Genomic DNA, 20,010 nt, shown 5'->3' with positions numbered 1-20,010 from the left:
ATAAACACACAACACCCTTTACCACCCCCTCTAAAATGCTGCATTAGTCCCTCTTTATGGTTCCACTCTAGGTAGGCTCTACCTGGGTGTGGTTCCATTAACTGCTGAAGGCTACAAGCCTGGAAGGACCAGGGTCCAGAACTGCAATCTCCTTACTGTCTGGCTGGAGCTGGCCCTAGGACACAGGCTCTGCTGTAAATGCTGGCAGGATGTGATGTCTATCTCGGCATCCAGAGAATCTGCCCACCTCAGGGAGGTCCAGCCAGGAGAAATGGGGTCTCTAGACAGGTGGGCATCAGTGAAGGGGGCTTCAGGTTCACCTGGAGACACCCAAGTTCAAGTGTTCTCCAGCTGGATTCTAAGTTCAAAGGGGAAACTATCAAACTAAAGGCTGGGGTCTTGGCCTTAGCAAATGGCAATAATCAGCAGATCCTCATGCTCCTGGAACAAGAAAGGAATTGAGTTATAAAGTCAGAAAACCAGTGGGGAGTGGGTCTGGAGATTTAGGGAAAAGCTCAGTGGCTGAGTTCGGTAAGACTTCTCATCCTTGAGTAAAAATGGAAAGGAAATTCTGATGTTATTATCATATTCTATTGAATAGGAACTCTTCTGTTCTTTATTTGGAAAGACTGTATTTCTTTTTTTCCCACTTTTTTTTATTAGAGTATAATTGCTTTAAACTTCGTATTAGTTTCTGCTATACAACAACGTCAATCAGCTATGTTGTTGTCATTCAGTGCTCAGTCACATCCAGCTCTTTGCAGCCCCATGGACTGCAGCACACCAGCCTTCCCTGTCCTTCACCATCTCCTGGAGCTTGCTCAAACTTGCTTAATCAGCTATATGTATACATATATTCCCTCCCTCCTGAACCTTCCTGCCACCCTCCCCCTTTGTGTGTAGTTTATCACAAAGCAGCCAGCTGAGCTCCCTGTGTAACGCAGCAGCTTCCTGCTAGTGTACATATGTTAATGCTACTCTCTCAGTTTGTCCCCCCACAACTTCCTGCACTGTGTCTACAAGTCCATTTTCTGTGTCTGAGCCTGTATCCCTGCCCTCCAAATAGGTTCATCAGTACCATTTTTCTAGATTCCATTTGTGTGGGTTGATGTTGTTTTGTCACTAAGTTATGTCCGACTCTTGCGACTTTATGGACTGTAGCCCACCAGACACCTCTGTCCATGGGCTTTCCCAGGCAAGAATACTGGAGTGGGTTGCCATTTCCTTCTTCAGGGGATCTTCCTGACCCAGGGACCAAAGCTGCATGTCCTGCATTGGCAGGCGGGCTCTTTACCGCTGAGCCTGCAGAGAAGTCTTATATATATATATGAAGTGAAGTGAAGTGAAGTGAAGTCCCCCAGTCATGTCCGACTCTTTGCGACCCCATGGACTGTAGCCTACCAGGCTCCTCCATCCATGGGATTCTCCAGGCAAGAGTACTGGAGTGGGTTGCTGTTTGCTTCTCCAGGAGATCTTCCCAACCCAGGGATCAAACCCGGGTCTCCCGCATTGCAGGCAGACACTACCATCTGAGACACCAGGGAAGACTTATATATATATATATATATATATATATATAGTCGTGTTTAACTCTTTGCAACCCCTTGGATTATACAGCCCATGGAAATCTCTAGGCCAGAACACTGGAGTCGGTAGTTATTCCCTTCTCCAGGGGATCTTCCTAATCCAGCGGTGGAACCCAGATCTCCTGCATTGCAGGTGGATTCTTTCCCATCTGAGCCACCAGGGAAGCCCATATATATACGTTAATATATGATTTTTTTTCCTCTTTCTGACTTACTTCAGTCTGTATGACAGATTCTAGGTTCATCCACATCACTTCAACTGACTCAATTTCATTCCTTTTTATGACTGAGTAATATCCCATTGTATATATGTACCACGTCTTCTCTATCCATTCATCTGTCGATGGACAGTTAGCCATGTCCTGGCTATTGTAAATAGAGCTGCAATGGTATGGAGGGTCCTTAAAAAAACTAAGCCTACAACTACCATATGATCAGGGTCCAGAGCTGCAAACTGCATAGAAGTCCCACTATGGGGCATATATTCTAAGAACAACTTAAGTCAAAAAGACACATGGACCATAGTTTCTCCATCTAGGACTATCCATGAATATTGATATACAGTTAAATAAATAAACAACCAAGTGTTAGTCCCTGCCTCTAAGCTCCCTCCTCTGCTGGAGTGGACACTAGCACTTTGGGTGAGTGTGCAGCCCCTTCCTCTTTCTCTGTTAAGCTCCACAATTCCAGCACAAACCCAGCAGCCCAAAAAGTCAGCGGGGAAACTCACAGATGCAGATTGGGATGATGCTCTAGGGATGTGGAGGAACAGCAGGGAGAGGGGTTGCTTTTCCAGCGGCTGAGAGGAGACTGCACCTAGAGGACAAGGACGTCGACAAGCTTGGTGGCCCTGGTCCTGGATGTGTGAGCACCTCTTCTCTAAGGCAGGGCATCTCCCTCCACTTAAGTCCTACTTTACAGCAAGGCTTCCTTTGGGAGCTACTAAGGACTGTTTCAGAGAAGGCAATGGCACCCCACTCCAGTGCTCTTGCCTGGAAAATCCCATGGACGGAGAAGCCTGGTAGGCTGCAGTCCATGGGGTTGCTAGAGTAGGACACGACTGAGCGACTTCACTTTGACTTTTCACTTTCATGCATTGGAGAAGGAAATGGCAACCCATTCCAGTGTTCTTGCCTGGAGAATCCCAGGGATGGGGGAGCCTGGTGGGCTGCCATCTATGGGGTCCCACAGAGTCGGGCACGACTGAAGCGATTTAGCAGCAGCAGCAGCAAGGACTGTTTGCATATTCTTTTAAAATGCTGAGGGCTGAGATAATTCAATGAGAACTGTTAGCAATCTGAGTTAATAAATGAGATGTGAGTGTCATCATCTTGTTTCCCTCTTTTCTCAAAGGAAAAGGAGAGCAATTCCAAGGAACAAAAAGGCAACACAGGTAAGTGGCTGTTCTGGAGACTTGTAAATGCAGCATAAAGCCATTTGAGTGAGAAAATGATAAAACAGGAGCCACGAGAGCAACCTTGGAGCCCAACGCCCTCATTTCCCAAGTGAGGAAATAATCCTAGGAAGATGACAGCACCTTAAAGAGATTGTGTAGCTGATTTGAGCTGGACAGGAACCAGATCCCAGGAGCCCAGGTCTCCTGAGCTCAGTTCAGTACTGAAGTCGACCCATTGGCTCACATCTCTACCCTAAAGTCTTAATGTAGAAATAGCAGAGTAAAAATAGGAACAATCTGGGATGGCAGGCTGAAACCAACATGGTAAACTTTAATACAGGTGACCTGGATTTAGGTTCCAAAACTCAGCTGACAAGAATTGGAAAGAGCCGGTTTGGCAGAAGCTCAAACGAAAGAGCCCTGGGATTTGAAATGACCGCAAACTTGATGTAAGCCAGCAGTAGGTCTTGGCTTAAAACAAGGGGAACACCAAGTGCTGTTTCAGGTAACACAAAAGAAAGAAGACCAGAGTCAAGTTCAGTTCCTCAGGCCACTCCTATTAGCATATTTAATTCTAAGACCAACCCCAGGACATAAACAGTAGTATCTTGGTTTGCAGATAGTAAAACGGAAGTACAAAGAGGTTGTGTAACTTGCGGAAGTTTATCTGGCTAGAAAATATCAGAGCTAGAAGTCTGTCTCAGGTGGTTTTTCTCCAGAACTTGCTCCTAAAAAATTACCAAATAATCTCTCAAAGTACATTTGTGACTTTAAGACTATTAACCTATTTGAGTTTGAAAATATTTTTTTAATATTTATGATTTTTATTTATTTATTAGGCTGCACCAGGTCTTAGTTGCAGCATGCAGGATCTCTGGGCTTCGTTCTGGCATGTGGGCTATTTTTTTAAGTTGTAGCGTTCAGGATCTAGTTCCCCAACCAGGGATCAAACCCAAGCCGCCCGCACTGGAGAGCAGTCTTAGACACTGTACACCAGAGAAGTCCCAAGACTGAGGTTGTTGAACTAGACAGTTCTCAAGGTCCTAAAGAGATCTGAGGGGGAATGGATCTCAAGCTTTAGTGTCACTTTATCCTGGGTCTGTTCTTTACCAGCTGGGTGACTGGGCAAATTACTCACTCTCTCTGTGCCTAGTATATATAATGAGTTCTCGCATATCGCAGGAAGGCCTGCACGTTGCTAGCCCCAGGCATCTGCTGACATTGCCCTGCTACTTGAGTGGAATCTCCTCCGCTCTTGCAGTGCATGGTCTGTAGGACTCAGGGCAGAAATCCTACTATGAAATGTTACAATTTCTTCTTCTTTTTTTGCTATGCCTTAGAACATGGGGAAATCTTAGTTCCCCAACCAGGGATGGAACCTGTGCCCCCTGCTTAACCACTGGGCCACCAGGGGAGTCTCTCTACTCCTTTTTTAAAAGAAGGGTCATGACACATGCCAGAGCAAAGGAAAAGAGGGAGCTTGACCTTGTCTCTTCTCATCTAAACAGCCATAAGAAGTCTAATCATTTCCACTAAATATCCACAGAGGCAAAACCAGATGAGGTAGTGGTAAATATAGACAGCCCGAAGAAGAAGAAAGACAAAATACTGAAGAAGAAACCCAAAGAAGATGAAATTCCCAACCTGGCCGTCTTGCAGGTGTGTGGACACAGCCATCTTGGCCATGGTTAGGGCGGGAAACTCAGAAGGGGGTTCTTTTAGTCCTTCAGTCAACTTCAGAATGCCTTTGTCTGAACTAACTTGCTTTGTCTTTGTTATCATCACTGATTCAAAGCAACAAACTGACAAGAATGCAAGCCAAGACAGTAGAGCTTGTTCTTTTTCCATTTTCTGCATGCCCATATTGAGAAGGGGCATACTTTCTATTGGCTAGCCTGGATGCAGCAACGTAATTTAGTGTGTGAGTTCCCCTGGGATCACTTCTTGGGGCTTGACATCATCATGCAGATGTGCACAGACTCGAAATAGCAAGAGTTTTAGCTCTTACTAAAGTCAGCTCCATAGACCAATCCTAACATTAGCCAGAGGTTGTTAGCTAGAGGCAAATTGACGGATACGAAAATTGGGAGTATGAAAATTATGTCCCTAGATACTGAATTTAGCTAAGTTATTTTGATGGGAAATTTGAAGAAGTGATCTAATTCTATTACTAAACCAAAAACTCAGTTTTCCATTTCTAAAATATACGTGTACTTTTCTACTTGGAAAATTCACAGCTATATGCATTATAATAAAAGCAAATATTCCATCACTTTATATACATTAAGAATTTAATGTTTAATGAACAGTTTTTAATTTGAATATCCTCAAAGTATGTCAGTCTGTATCTGACAATCAGTGACATCAATTAGCTATAAAAAGGTTAGCCACATTTATACTTATATATTACATTTTTTAAAAACTTTGGTTTAGCTATGCTTCTTAGAATTTGAAAGTTTATCAGAAATGTTTTATACATTTCAAAGTGGTAGCTAGTTCTAGGAATGTCAAGTCAACCATATTTCTTATTTTGCTAAAGATAAATTAATACTCCCTCTTATACTTTCCCAAGAGTTGTATAGGAAGACTGGTTTTGGGGAATCTTGGCATTTTTTCATTAAATCAATCCTGGGCTTTCCTTCCTCTAAGCACTCTCTCCTCCCTTCTTCCTAAAGATATACGATGGGGATCTCGAGAGTGAATTCAACAATTTTGAAGACTGGGTGAAAACCTTTGACCTGCTCAGAGGCAAGTCTATGGAAGATGACCAAGGCCTCGATGGAGACCGAGTCGTAGGAAAGTTTAAGGCAGGTTCCAAAGTTAACTCTTTTATTTGGCTCTCCTGTCTATAAATATCAGATATGACTTAATTCTGTGGGACTGTGGTGTGCAATGTGGGTAAGGAAAATCCTTGATCTCTATGCAAGACCCTCCCTTTCTAGAATTCCACAAGACCAAGCCCTCGTCTTTTAAAGTATTTGATTTGTGGCCAGTAAAGTAGATTGGAGCTCAATCTGTGGAACATGAGGAACCAGAGTCATTACCTAAAAAGATCACTGAGTTTTACTCTTCTTTCCCCACCCCTGGCCTCCCAAACATTTGATTGACACAAACCTACCAGCTGAATGATTAAACTGATCAAACAACACAAGCCCTTCATCTGGCAGACTTATGGTGTCAGCCTCACAAAGTAATAGGTGACAGTTGCTATGAACCTACTGCACGCCTGGGCCCTTTATATGAAAGAGACGTGTTGGATATCACATGGGCATTGCAGCTTGCCAATCTGAATTTTAAATCCTCATTGTGATACCATCCAGCTTCATGATCTTGAGCAGTACTTGACCTTCCTGAGCCTTGATTGCAGCATCTAAAAATAGAAATACTGCAGTCAGAATGGAATGAGATAATGGGAGAAAATGCTAGCTCAGCACCTCACATGTACAAGGCACTCGGGATCCCATCTGATGCTCCTATTCATGTTTCTCATGTAACAGCCCACTGAGGAGGGTGTTGCCGTACCAACACTGATTCACTGAGGTACCATGAAGAAGTACAGATTGCAGGCAGATTATATGAACTGCCCAAGGACACCCAGGGGCAAGGGTAGGGCTGCCTCAGGTCCTGTTGGGTCCCAAGCTGTGGTTGCTTCCCAGAGCTATGCCCTATACGGTTTTCAGTGGAGCATATCATCATCTTGTTTCAACGGGTGGTGCTTTGTGGTTCCAGGGCTCCTTCTGCATCTACAAAAGCCTGGAGGATTCCAGCATCGAGGACAGTGGGCAGCTGAGAATCCAGCAAGGGATTCCACCGAACCACCCCGTCAAAGTCCTGATCAGGGTGTACATTGTTGCGGTGAGCCATCCTAGTTTACCCTGAGGGGTTGTCGGAATCACCAAGAGCTGCCACAACAAAGTATTATAGACTGGGTGACATAAACAGCGTTCCTTTTCTCCAGTTCTGGAAGCTGGAGGTCCATGATCAAGGTGCCACCAGAGCTGGTTTCTGGTGAGATGCATCTTCCTGGCTTGTAGATGGCTACCCTCTGGCTGTGTCCTCACAAGCCTTTCCTTTGTGTGTGTGTGTGTGTGTGTGTGTGTATGTGTTTGTGAGGGAGAAAGAGACACACACACACACAGAAGGAGAGAGACAGAGAGAGGAGAGGAGATATGTTGTCTTCCTCTTCTTGTAAGGTCACTGGTTCTATCAGTTTAGGACATCACCCTTAGTTCAGTTCAGTTCAGTCGCTCAGTTATGTCTGACTCTTTGTGACCCCATGAACCGCAGCACACCAGGCCTCCCTGTCCATCACAAACTCCCAGAGTTCACTCAGACTCACATCCATCGAGTCAGTGATGCCATCCAGCCATCTCATCCTCTGTCATCCCCTTTTCCTCCTGCCCTCAATCCCTTCCAGCATCAGAGTCTTTTCCAATGAGTCAACTCTTCGCATGAGGTGGCCAAAGTACTGGAGTTTCAGCTTTAGCATAATTCCCTCCAAAGAAATCCCAGGGCTGATCTTCAGAATGGACTGGTTGGATCTCCTTGCAGTCCAAGGGACTCTCAAGAGTCTTCTCCAACACCACAGTTCAAAAGCATCAATTCTTCGGCACTCAGCTTTCTTCACAGTCCAACTCTCACATCCATACATGACCACGGGAAAAACCATAGCCTTGACTAGACAAACCTTTGTTGGCAAAGTAATGTCTCTGCTTTTTATTATGCTGTCTAGGTTGGTCATAACTTTTCTTCCAAGGAGTAAGCGTCTTTTAATTTCATGGCTGCAATCACCATCTGCAGTGATTTTGGAGCCCCCCAAAATAAAGTCTAACACTGTTTCCACTGTTTCCCCATCTATTTCCCATGAAGTGATGGGACCGGATGCCATGATCTTCGTTTTCTGAATGTTGAGCTCTAAGCCAACTTTTTCACTCCCCACTTTCACTTTCATCAAGAGGCTTTTTAGTTCCTCTTCACTTTCTGCCATTAGGGTGGTGTCATCTGCATATCTGAGGGTATTGATATTTCTCCCAGCAATCTTGATTCCAGCTTGTTCTTCTTCCAGTCCAGCGTTTCTCATGATGTACTCTGCATATAAGTTAAATAAGCAGGGCGACAATATACAGCCTTGACGTACTCCTGTTCCTATTTGGAACCAGTCTGTTGTTCCATGTCCAGCTCTAACTGTTGCTTCCTGACCTGCATACCAGTTTCTCAAGAGGCAGGTCAGGTGGTCTGGTATTCCCATCTCTTTCAGAATTTTCCACAGTTTATTGTGATCCACACAGTCAAAAGCTTTGGCATAGTCAATAAAGCAGAAATAGATGTTTTTCTGGAACTCTCTTGCTTTTTTGATGATCCAGCGGATGTTGGCAATTTGATCTTTGGTTCCTCTGCCTTTTTTAAAACCGGCTTGAACATCTGGAAGTTCACAGTTCACATATTGCTGAAGCCTGGCTTGGGACCTCATTTAACCTTAATTAGCTCCCTAAAAGCCCTGTCTCCAAATACAACCACATCGGGGGTGACAGCTTTGACACAGGAATTTTGAGAAAACATAACGCAGTTCTTAATAAGGGGTATAAAGTTTGGTTGGGCTTCCCTAACAGCTCAACACGTAAAGGATCTACCTGCAATGCAGATGACGCGGGTTCAATCCATGGTTTGGGAAAATCCCCTGGAGAAGGAAATGGCGACCTACTCCAGTATTCTTGCCTGGGAAATCCCACGGACAGAGGAGCCTGGTGGGTTGCAGTCCATGGATGTGACTTAGAGTTGGATGTGACTTAGCGACTAAAGAACAATAGAGTTTGCTTGGTAACACGGACATTTGCTGGCTTTTCACTCAGCAAAAATATTCCCAAGCTGCCAGGACCACTGTGTGTAGCTCTGTTTGCTCTCTGTGGTTGGCTGCTAGCTGAGCAGAGAACCAAGCAGCACTGAAGCAGGCAGCTCCCAGAGAAGCCAGCCAGTGAAAAGAGCCAAGGCAGAACAGGGTAGCCGCCACTGCTCAAGCCTCCCGCTCCCACCCAGCTATGCCTCTGCTCTGCTGCAGGCAGACATTTCATTTCCAGTATATTCCCAAGAAAACTATTATCTGCCCTAGGCTTCCTTTCTGACAGTGAGGGCACTGATCTTTCATTGTGAAACTTCTTAGCCCGATTGCCAGGAAGCTTGGGGCCAAATTTGCTGCTTGATCAAAGTGACCGTGTGCTCGACTTTCATGGTTCATGTATTTGTATTTTGACCTTGAAGTTGATTTATAGCCATATTATTGGGTATTAACTTTTTGATTACATTGCATAAAATATTTTTAAGAAACTGAAATGAAACATAAAACAAAGATGAATTATTCTTTAATGCTAAGGTAGAATGAAATGTCCCCTTTCCAGCATGCAGTTCTCATGCTCCCCTCATTATTAGTAGCAATGCCATCATCACCATGACCACCACGTGCAAGGCATGTTCTAATCACTAAGGATGTTGTGATGGGAAAAAAACCCAAAACAGTCCTTGCCTTCAAGGAAGTCACAATCTAGTTGGAAAGATGAGAAGTACTTGTAAAGTGTTACTGGCAATGCCAGTGGTCTATATTAAACACTCAACCACAGGAGAATTTAGATAAATCTCAAAATTTTGTTCAAGAGATCACTCATGTCTTGGGACAGATAATTAATGTGCATTCCTCAGGAAATAGACCATGTGTTCAAATAAATTTGAGGAAATGTTGTGCGTATAATAATTCTTTCCCTTGTCCAACCCCTGAGATACATAAAGCTCATTAGCATGCTGAATGCTCTGAGAATTCCAGAAGCAAAGAAACTGATTTAACAGCTTGATTCTTTAACAGCATTTTCAAACCACACCTATTTTTCCTCCCTACAGAAAACCCTGCCATCTTTTTCATGAATCAAATAGAACATAGGATCTGTATAGGAGGAAGGAGAGACTAGAGAAGGATTATGATTTGTGTATTCATTTAGCAAATACCTGCAGCACACTTTTATATTTATACATACGTATGTGTATATGTGTATGCATATATCTATATTTATATACAGGTATCCTCTAGAATAGGCAATGGCACCCCACTCCAGTACTTTTGCCTGGAAAATCCCATGGACAGAGGAGCCTGGTAGGCTGCAGTCCATGGGGTTGCTAGAGTCGGACACGACTGAGCGACTTCCCTTTCACTTTTCACTTTCATGCATTGGAGAAGGAAATGGCAACCCACTCCAGTGTTCTTGCCTGGAGAATCCCAGGGACAGGGGAGCCTGGTGGGCTGCCGTCTATGGGGTCCCACAGAGTCGGACACGACTGAAGCGACTTAGCAGCAGCAGCAGCACCCTCTAGAATGCAGATCAGGTTCCTGCTCAGGAAACAGCATGAAGGAAGGAGGACTGGGACTGAAACTTGAACACAGGCAGGTCTTGAACAAATGAAGAGTCAGAGAGTATCAGCCCTGAGTTTTAGGGTTTAGGATAGACTGTGGACAGCCAATGTTTTTCCTTGACATTTCTAGTAACAGTGATTATGTGTGGTTTGCTTTCTCACACTGATTTAATTAACTAAATAATGGAAATCTTGAAATCTCTTAATTTGATAAAAATACCAAAGAAGTAAAAAATTATACTACTTAAAAGTTGCATGGAGAAAGAAATCAAATCCCCTCAATTCTGCAATTCCATCCCCAGAAATAGCTTACCCTTCTTATGTATATATACTCTTTTTATGCAAACACATCTCTATTTACACTTGTCTACAACTACATCCAGATATATATTTAATGGAGTCCCACTTCATGCATTACATGTTGATCTTCTATTTTCTTTCTTTTGTTAGTAATGTACCTTGGACATTTTTCTAGATCGCTTCATACAGGTCTTTTTCATTCCTCTTAGTAACCACCTAGTGTTTTACTGAATTAACATAGTATCCATTCATTTATTCACTCATCAAAATTGGGAAGACCCTATCTTAAGTCCTGGAGATAATGTAATGAACAAGACAGATAGTACTCTCTTGCTCTCATGGAGATAATAACTAGTTGGAGATGATATGAGGATTAGGAGGGTATAAAAATAACCACAGACAGATAAATAAGCAAGATAAATGTTAGAGATAACTGCCACATAAAGAATTAAAATTGGTGATGTAATCAACTATACTTCAACAAAAATTAATTTGGCGATGTGATGAGAGTAAATGGGAAAGGGCCAATTTTGAATTGTTTCTTCCAAAATAATTGACATGTAAGTTGTTCACAATTTTTAGTTATTAAACGATATTCTAATGAACAACCTTGAAAATATAGCTTTGTGTCTGTAGGATAGAGTTCTAAAAATAAGACTGTTTCTTATCCAGCTCTCAACTCGGCACTTTTCTCCATCTTTTCCATATCTTTCCTCACCATCTCCCTACCCTGGTCTTCCCTGATGGAAATGGGTTGTTACTTAGCTGACCAGCACTCAATGCAAGACTGATGGGCTCATGCATTTCAAAGCCAACTGGTTTTAGGAGAAGCTTTTATGTGTAGCCCATAATATTACAGATGAATCTCAAAGAGATGACTTGTTTTGTCCAAGATCACATGACTACTTAGAACTGGAACTCAGATTCATGCCTTTTGCCTCCTCGTCCAGCAGGTTCCTCTTTACTCTGTCCCAACCAGTGCTTCCCACTGGGGAGACAACTCCAGAGAAAGCAGGACTTGAGCAAAGCTGGTAACTTTTAACAGCCGAGTGGAAAGGCTGAAACAGTGGTTTTTAAACTTGGCTGAATCATCTAGGAAGCATCTAAAAAAATCACAAAGTCCAGGAACAATTAAATACCTGGGGATAGAACTCAGTTCAGTTCAGTTCAGTCACTTAGTCATGTCCGACTCTTTGCGACCCCATGGACTGCAGCACGCCAGGCCTCCCTGTCCATCACCAACTCCTGGAGTTTACTCAAATTCGTGTCCATTGAGTCGGTGATGCCATCCAATCATCTCATCCTCTGTTGTCCCCTTCTCCTCCTGCCCTCAATCTTTTCCAGCATCAGAGTCTTTTCAAATGAGTCAGTTCTTCACATCAGGTGGCCAAAGTATTGGAGTTTCAGCTTCAGCATCAGTCCTTCCAATGAATATTCAGGACTGATTTCCTTTAGGATGAACTGGTTGGATCTCCTTGCAGTCCAAGGGACTCTCAAGAGTCTTCTCCAACACCACAGTTCAAAAGCATCAATTCTTTAGGATAGAATTCAGACATCAGTATTCTTTGAAATTACCAGATGGTCCCTGTGCCCAGTGTTGAGAACCACTGGACTGAAGGATTTTTTTTTTTCTCCCTCTTCTCCAGGCATTTAATCTTAGTCCAGCTGATCCAGATGGCAAATCGGATCCCTACATTGTGATCAAGCTTGGCAAAACTGAAATCAAAGACCGGGACAAATACATCCCTAAACAGCTGAACCCAGTATTTGGAAGGTCAGTGGCCATCTGAGTCTCACTGCACTGTCCTCTCTGTGTTTGCTCCTGTGGTGTTTCTTTGAGGAGGGGGTTGGTGTGTAGAGCTGTGTGGGTCTGAGTACACAGTGCAGATTAAATGCTGGCTCCTGCTCATGATAACAGCCAATCAAGTCAATATTCATGGGGAAGGGCCGGATTCTTTCCTTGGTCTCTTTAGCGGTTTGGTTGTGCATGATCTTCATGCCCATGGTTTTCCAATAATGATTTTCCCAGATCTCAAATGTAAGAAGCCCCTTGAACAGTCATAAGGTTCCCCCTCCTGCCTTAGAGAGAGTCCATTTTTACAGACCAGATAATCGAGGCCCAGAGAGGTTTAGAAATTTGTTCTAGTTCACACCACTCATAAGTAGAAGAGAAGGAGCCAGATGTTTAGTCTTTACCAAAGGGATTTTTGCATCGTATCATTTTGCAGTTCATTAGGGCTTCCCAGGTGGCACTAGTGGTAAAGAACCTGCCTGCAAATGAGATACATGTCAGAAACGTGGGTTCAATCCCTAGGTTGGGAAGATCCTCTGGAGGAGGGCAAGGCAACCTGCCCCAGTATTCTTGCCTGGAGAATCCCATGGACAGAGGAGCCTGGTGGGCTATGGTCCATAGGGTTGCAAAGAGTCGGACAGGACTGAAGTGATGTAGCATGTAGCACACTGCAGGCAAAAAGTTGAATTGCACCCCCAGTGTTCCTGCAAAGTGTTTACAAGACATTGCATTTGCATATTTTAGGTGAGCCAGGGATTCTCCAGTTCTCAGCAACCCTCCCCCAGAATACTGGAGTGAGTAGCCTTTGCTTTCTCCAGGGGATCTTCCCAACCCATGGATCGAACCCAGGTCTCCCACATTGCAGGTGGATTCTTTACTGGCTTAGCCACCAGGGAAGCCCTTCAGCAACCTTATCACCCCATTTATCTTCTAAAAGGGTTGTGTTTGTGAGCCTGACTGCCATTAACTCTGGAGTCAAGCACACCCGGGTTTCACTTTGCCACATCATGCAGATGGCTTAACCTCTCTGATCTGTAGCAATAACAGTGACACTTGACCCTCATACGCCTTCAGAAGATTAAGTATGACAAGCACCCAGCTTTGTCTATGACGTTGCATAGTAGCTACTCAAAACGCATTAGCTTCCTTCCTCTCCACCTTGATAATCATTTTAGCAGTGTACATATCTTAAGTATATCTAATTGCTTTTTTCCCGGAGTCCCAAGGACCATGGAATGAAATCTCTATCCACCTCATTTAAATTCATTTACAGAATTGTGGTCGCTTTGGAACTTCTGACATTTGATCAGAACCAGCCTCTTACATGTGATTTAATTCAGTTCAGTTCAGTCACTCAGTTGTGTCTGACTCTGCGACCCCATGAACTACAGCATGCCAGGCCTCCTGTACATGTTATTGCTCCCCAAGAAATAAGACAATAAACAATCTTGCTTGTTCCGATTAAAGAGAATGATTAAAAGGATGTTCTAGGGAAATGTACCCTTGCTTCCCTGATCCGGAGATGACTTTTATCATTACCTGCCGTTTATGTAACCAGCACTTCTTTTTGCCAAGCGCTTTGTAGTCACTTTTTATGAGCTGCTCTCTCCATAATGCCATGAATTAGACTGGTTTTATAACCTCCACTTATGACCATGGTAAACAAAAGAGAGGCTGCTGGGATATTCCTTCCTGCCTCTGGCACTTCAGAGCCTCTTCCAGAAGCCTTCCAGGTGTGGATGCTTTGTGGATGTGTATTTAATTGTTACTCAGGGAAAGATACTGCTGGCTCAGTCTTGAAAAATTCTAGCAGGGGCCATGGAGGGCTCTTGTGCCTGGACTGGGGTCTGGGGAACCCCTCTTTGAGACCTTTATAAGAGGATGTCACAGGCTTCTCCCCTGATGCCCTGGCCCAGACCTGCCTTAGTTTTCTTCATAACCTCTAGCATGAATTGGTGTGTTTCTCGTGTTTATGGTTGTTTCCCATCTCCCCACTAGAATGTGAGCTCCATTCCAATGGGGACTTGATCAAGTGCCCTGTACCCTGTACCTTGCTGTAACCCTAGTGCCTCAGACAGGGCATAGCACAGAGCAGATGCTCTTTGAGTATCTGCAGAATTATAGAATAAACGAATGAATGTACAATGGGGAAACAATCCTTCGGTAATTTTTCAGTGGGATTTCAGGGAACCCCATTATCCTGAGGGTGTACACATCTGAAGAGTTGGAGGTTCCTCATTTTCTTAGTAACCACAGTGCCTGATACACATGACACATATTATGATGTCTCATAAATGTCAAATGAACAAATGAATCAAAAAAGAAGTAATAATTGGACAAAGAAACAATGGGACATCTTTTCTCCAAAGGTTCACAGTACTGAATGTTTCTATAAGACTCAGGTTTTACCCATTTCGTGATGCATTCTCTTTTCTCACACCAACGTTGTATCCAGAGGTCATATCACATTGACACCCAAGTTCGTATAAGTCTAATTTTCCCCCTGAGTGACTGGAGATCCAGTCATGGCAAGCTGCTTTTGGTGGTTTTCCTAAGGACAGCACTAATGAAAATTCAGGAGAGGTGAACCAGTAAGCACACAGCACACCATCCTGAAAGACGGATCAGAGCATTTGAGCCCTCTGTCCTCTGTCATGGTTGCCAGGGGCAGTTAAACACTTAATAAGTCTTTCCTTGGTGGCAGCAGCTTGGTGATGGCCAAGCTCAGAGGTGGCTGGGGGCTTTCTGGTGAGATGCCTCTAGAATATCCATTACAGCTTTAAATACAAATCTTGGAAACCCAGGGAGGTAATACTATGACTTCAGGTGGAGGAAATGAACTCATTTTCTGCACAGCTGTATTCCTGGCCTGCTAGGGCTGCCTCAGTCAGTTACAGGCAAGGAGCTGTCCAGCATCTCTGCATTTTTCTCTCTGGGGAGGGTTAATTGGCTCTGGGCTATGCTGTGATTGCTCTCCCTACCACTCTGGAGAGTGAGAGTCGGGTTAAGTGGGCCTGACCTTGAAGGCCACAGCCCAGACAGGCCTGAGGACAACTGGGGAAATAATGGGCCCTCTAGTCTCCTCTCCTCCCTGCCTCCTCTCTGTCCCTTGCTCCCAGACCAGCCCTCCCCATGTTGCCCCAGAGCAGAGTCAGGAACAGCTGGAGAAACATTGGTGTTTTAAGAACACATTTGCCTAAAATGCAGGCCTACATTCCCAGTTTAATTCTTAATCACCTTCTCTAATGCTCAGTAGAACAGATAACACATTGTTACAGGAAATCCGACATCATGCCTATTCCTCTCAACACTGCATTGGGGTGGGATTGTGGAAGGAGCATGGAATTAGAAGGAAACTGATACTTATCTTAGTTTGACATGATCTGTGATCTTAGGCCAGTCCCCTGTGTTCTCTGGACTTCAGTTTCCATAGCTGTAAAAGGAAGAGATTGGATATGATGATTTCTGAGATCCTGCACAATTCAAAGAAACATTTATTGTGTCTGCTTTCTGCAGCTGAAGTACAGGCTCCAACAATGCAGAGATGAGGAGGGCAAGTCTCTCTGTTCACAAGGGGCTCAGAATCTTGTATAGACACATCCCAGTCCTGCACGTCTATGTTTTAATGGTTTTCCATTGGCAATAGGATTTTCATCTCAAATAAACGCAGCTGATATTCCCTGATGAATCCACAATGGAGGGGAGAGGAAATGGCAGTTTATTGGGCACCAGTTGAATGCCTGGAAGTAAAATCTGTGTTTTGTATAAACAAGATCCCATTTAACCACTATGCTATATTATAAAGAAGACGTATTATTTATCCTCGTGTACATGTAAAGAGCCCAAAAGAGTTGAAATAACTTTCCCAATGTTTTACAACCAGGAAGTAGCTGATTCAAAATCAAGATTAGAAATCAGTCCTGTTTGAGACCAAAATCTAAGGACTTTGCTCTTCCTCTTGCTGTCACCCTAGTTGAGACTATAAGATGTGACCCATGAGAGAGTAGATGATTGGCTACTGGAAATTGACAAAAGGATTGGAAATTGTTTGCATCTCAATGAAAAATTAAACTACATAAATATCCGTTAAGTAGTAATTGGGTTTCTCAGTGTTTAGTGAGTTCCTACGGACCGTAGGCCTATACTTAACCACTTGGTGCAAAGAGCCAACGCATTGGAAAAGACCCTGATGCTGGGAAAGATTGAAGGCAGGAGGAGAAGGGGGCAGCAGAGGATGAGATGGTTGGATAGCATCACCCACTCAATGGATATGAGTTTGAGCAGGCTCCAGGAGATAGTGAGGGACAGGGGAACCTGGCGTGCTGCAGTCCATGGAGTCACAAAGAGCTGGACATGACTTAGTGAGTGAACAGCAACAATGGACTGTAGGTGAGCTAAAAGTGAAACAGGAAAAAGTTCTCTGCAGCACCAAATGCTGTTGATTCCTAAAGCCTCTGCTTGGACGGCAGGTCATTTGAGATCCAGGCTACGTTCCCAAAGGAGTCCTTGCTCTCTGTGCTGATCTACGACCATGACTTGATTGGGACGGATGACCTCATTGGTGAGACCAGGATTGACCTGGAGAACCGCTTCTACAGCAAGCACCGAGCCATCTGTGGCTTGCAGAGTCAGTATGAGATGTAAGTTCCTCTTCCTGTGGAGTCACTGTTGGTGCCCTGAGGCTGCAGCCCAGGCACTGGGAAGACCACCTAAGACTCAGTTTTAATATCTCAGATGGGCTCCATGTCAGCAGGGCTCACTGCTGACATGGAAACTGCTCATTGCACCTGAAGCTATTTGGGGCTGGGGAGGCAATATTGATTTGGAACCCAGGGCAGATTCTTCAAGTCAAGAGTTGTATTTGTTCAGTTGATTAGCTGGTCCTGGTGGACTGAGTTCTCAGTGGGGAATGATGCTAGAAGAATGACTAACATAATACAAATGCCAATATCCTAGTTAATTACAACCAACACTCACAAGTACTTAAAATATACCATGTACTTCATATGGTATATCTAATTCAGTTCTCCTCAAAACCCATTGAGATGTTATTCCCATCTTACACATGAGGGAGAAGTGGGTCCAAGTCTCTCTTTAAAAAGGTTTTTGAGCTCTGCTTAATTTTAGAATGTATACTAGATTTCTTTTTTCAGTTCAGTTCAGTTCAGTTGCTTGGTCATGTCCGACTCTTTGTGACCCCATGAACCGCAGCACACCCGGCCTCCCTGTCCATCACCAACTCCCAGAATTTACTCTTTTTTAAGTATGGCTTATTTGATATCTTAAGAGAAAATTCTTATAAATATCAGCTATGAGAATATATTAAAAAAAGGAAAATATAAAAACATCCATTAGGCTTCCATGGTGTAATTTTAGAAATATTTTTGAATATAAAGTAATATATATTCCTTGTAGAAAATTTAGGAAATACAGGAAGTACAAAATTATGCTCAAATTATTTCACTCATAGATAAAACTTACATTAAAGAGTGTGTATGTATTTCCTTTCAGTATTTTTTCTATGCTGCATGTATGTATAGTTGCTCAGTTGTGTCTGACTCTTTCCGACCCTTTGGGCTGTAGCCCACCAGGCTCCTGAGTCCATGGGATTCTCCAGGCAAGAATACTGGAGTGGGTTGCCATGCCCTCCTCCTCCAGGGTATCTTCCCAACCCAGAGATCGAACCTGTGTATCCTGTCTCCTGCCTTGAGAGCAGGTTCTTTACCTGTTGAGACATCAAGGAAGCTCTTTTTCTACGTTATTTCCTCCCAGAATTGGACTCATACTAACCATACAATTTCCTAAGCTTCTTGTTGCATTTATACGTTATATCATAAGCATTCTATGATATTAAATATTCTTCAAAATCATTATTTTAACAGCTCTCTGGTATTCCCTTATATAAATTTATTGTACAATTATATAACCAGTTTCCCTTCTTGAATTTCAGGGCATTTACATTTTTCTTCCTTATTCTATTAGAAATATTGCTGCTTTGAGCATTACCATACAAAAGCCATTGCAAACCTTTCTGATAATTCATTCAGTGTTCATCCATCGACATGGATTTATTCCATTGAAAGGAATGCACACTTTAAAAACTTTTAATAGTAACATCCAGATGTCTCTCCAGAAGGGGTGGACCAATTTACACTCTCATTAACATAGTCCAAAACATCTATTTCCTCCATGGAATGATTTTCAGACAAGTCTCTACTGCTGGCCTGTTCTTCTCTGAACCGAGCATGCCATTTCAGTCTGGGGACTTCAGTGAATGGAGAAGCCTTCTGGGGTATTTATATCATTCTCAAGTACCTGAGAGGGTAGCATTCAGAGAATGATTAGCTGTGTGCACTGTGAAGTCAGTAAAGGAGACCACATGTAAACGTGGTGTATCTTTTGTTCAAAAGAATTTCCTGACAGTGGAATTACCAGGTATCAAAATAGTTTAGTTAGGTAAGTTGTTCACTGAGGTCTTAAAAATAGACAAGAACACCTATTTCTGGGAAGGTCTATGTATGGGCCTGGCTTGGAATCTTCTTCAGGATCTTCATATTTCTGAACCAAGGTAGGAAAGCTGTTTTACAGCCGTGTTTTGTTTCTTTCAGTGTTTAAATGGATTAAATTCTGATGAATCCCGCATCCCAGGGAGCAGAGAAATCCAAGCTTATCTCAGTCATGGTTCCTAGGGAGCGTCTCATTACAAGTTAATGATTTTTTTTTTAACCAAATAGCTTGTTTTTAAGGAAGGAAGGGGTTGGAAAGATCTGTAAACTCACCACTAAGAAATGACTGATTAGAGAAATGGCACCTCAAGACTTCCTGCCTGGGATGTGAGTCTACAGTATGATTTTGGAAAAGGAGAAGAAGAGAGGAAAGATGCAGAGAAACTAGAAGAATGAGCTTGGCTTTCTTCTTGGAAGTAGCAGCCAAATAGCTATCCTGCTAGTGACAGGACAAACTAACCAAAACTACCTGCAGAGAAATCCATAGAGACATAGAGCACACTGCTGATTACCAGAGGCTAGCCTGGGCACAGGGAATGAGGAGTAGCTGCTTAAGGGGTAGCGAGTTTTCTTTTGTGGTGATGAAAAAAAATTTTTTTTGGCACTGGATAGAGGTACTGGTTGCACAACATTATGAATACACTGCTGCTGCTGCTAAGTCGCTTCAGTCGTGTCCAACTCTGTGCAACCCCATGGGTGGCAGCCCACCAGGCTCCCCCGTCCCTTGGGATTCTCCAGGCAAGAACACTGGAGTGGGTTGCCATTATACTAAATCCCACCAAATTGGTCAACTTTAAAATAGCCAATTTTGTTATGTGAACTTCACTTCAGCTTTTTAAAGGATGCATTTGTTTTAAAAAAATGTATATGAAACTACCTTAAAAGAAATGTTCTGTCAAGCTATTCCGAAGTTCTGCCTTTCATACAAGCACACATATGCAGAGGTATTGACTAGAAAAGAGAGAAAACAAACAAAAACAAAACCGCTAGCCCCAAGCATGTGGCATGTCAAGTTAAAGCTAAAGGACACCACACAGG

General features: G+C 43.3%; 1 protein-coding gene across 1 annotated transcript in view; it reads left to right on the top strand.

The window, feature by feature from the left end:
* FER1L6 (fer-1 like family member 6) overlaps nucleotides 1–20,010 on the top strand; it is a 137,404-nt gene that overhangs the window by 93,374 nt on the left and 24,020 nt on the right. Inside the window, exons 28-33 of the mRNA XM_027560901.1 lie at nucleotides 2,940–2,979; nucleotides 4,529–4,641; nucleotides 5,658–5,789; nucleotides 6,712–6,837; nucleotides 12,321–12,448; nucleotides 16,936–17,106. Coding sequence (XP_027416702.1) covers nucleotides 2,940–2,979; nucleotides 4,529–4,641; nucleotides 5,658–5,789; nucleotides 6,712–6,837; nucleotides 12,321–12,448; nucleotides 16,936–17,106 — 710 coding nt within the window. The remainder of the gene's footprint in view (nucleotides 1–2,939; nucleotides 2,980–4,528; nucleotides 4,642–5,657; nucleotides 5,790–6,711; nucleotides 6,838–12,320; nucleotides 12,449–16,935; nucleotides 17,107–20,010) is intronic.

This window comes from Bos indicus x Bos taurus, chromosome 14 (genome assembly GCF_003369695.1).
Source record: "Bos indicus x Bos taurus breed Angus x Brahman F1 hybrid chromosome 14, Bos_hybrid_MaternalHap_v2.0, whole genome shotgun sequence".
Classification (NCBI taxonomy): Eukaryota; Metazoa; Chordata; class Mammalia; order Artiodactyla; family Bovidae; genus Bos; species Bos indicus x Bos taurus.
The sequence above is the reverse complement of the archived record's forward strand: the minus strand, read 5'-3'. Positions and strand labels throughout refer to the sequence as shown.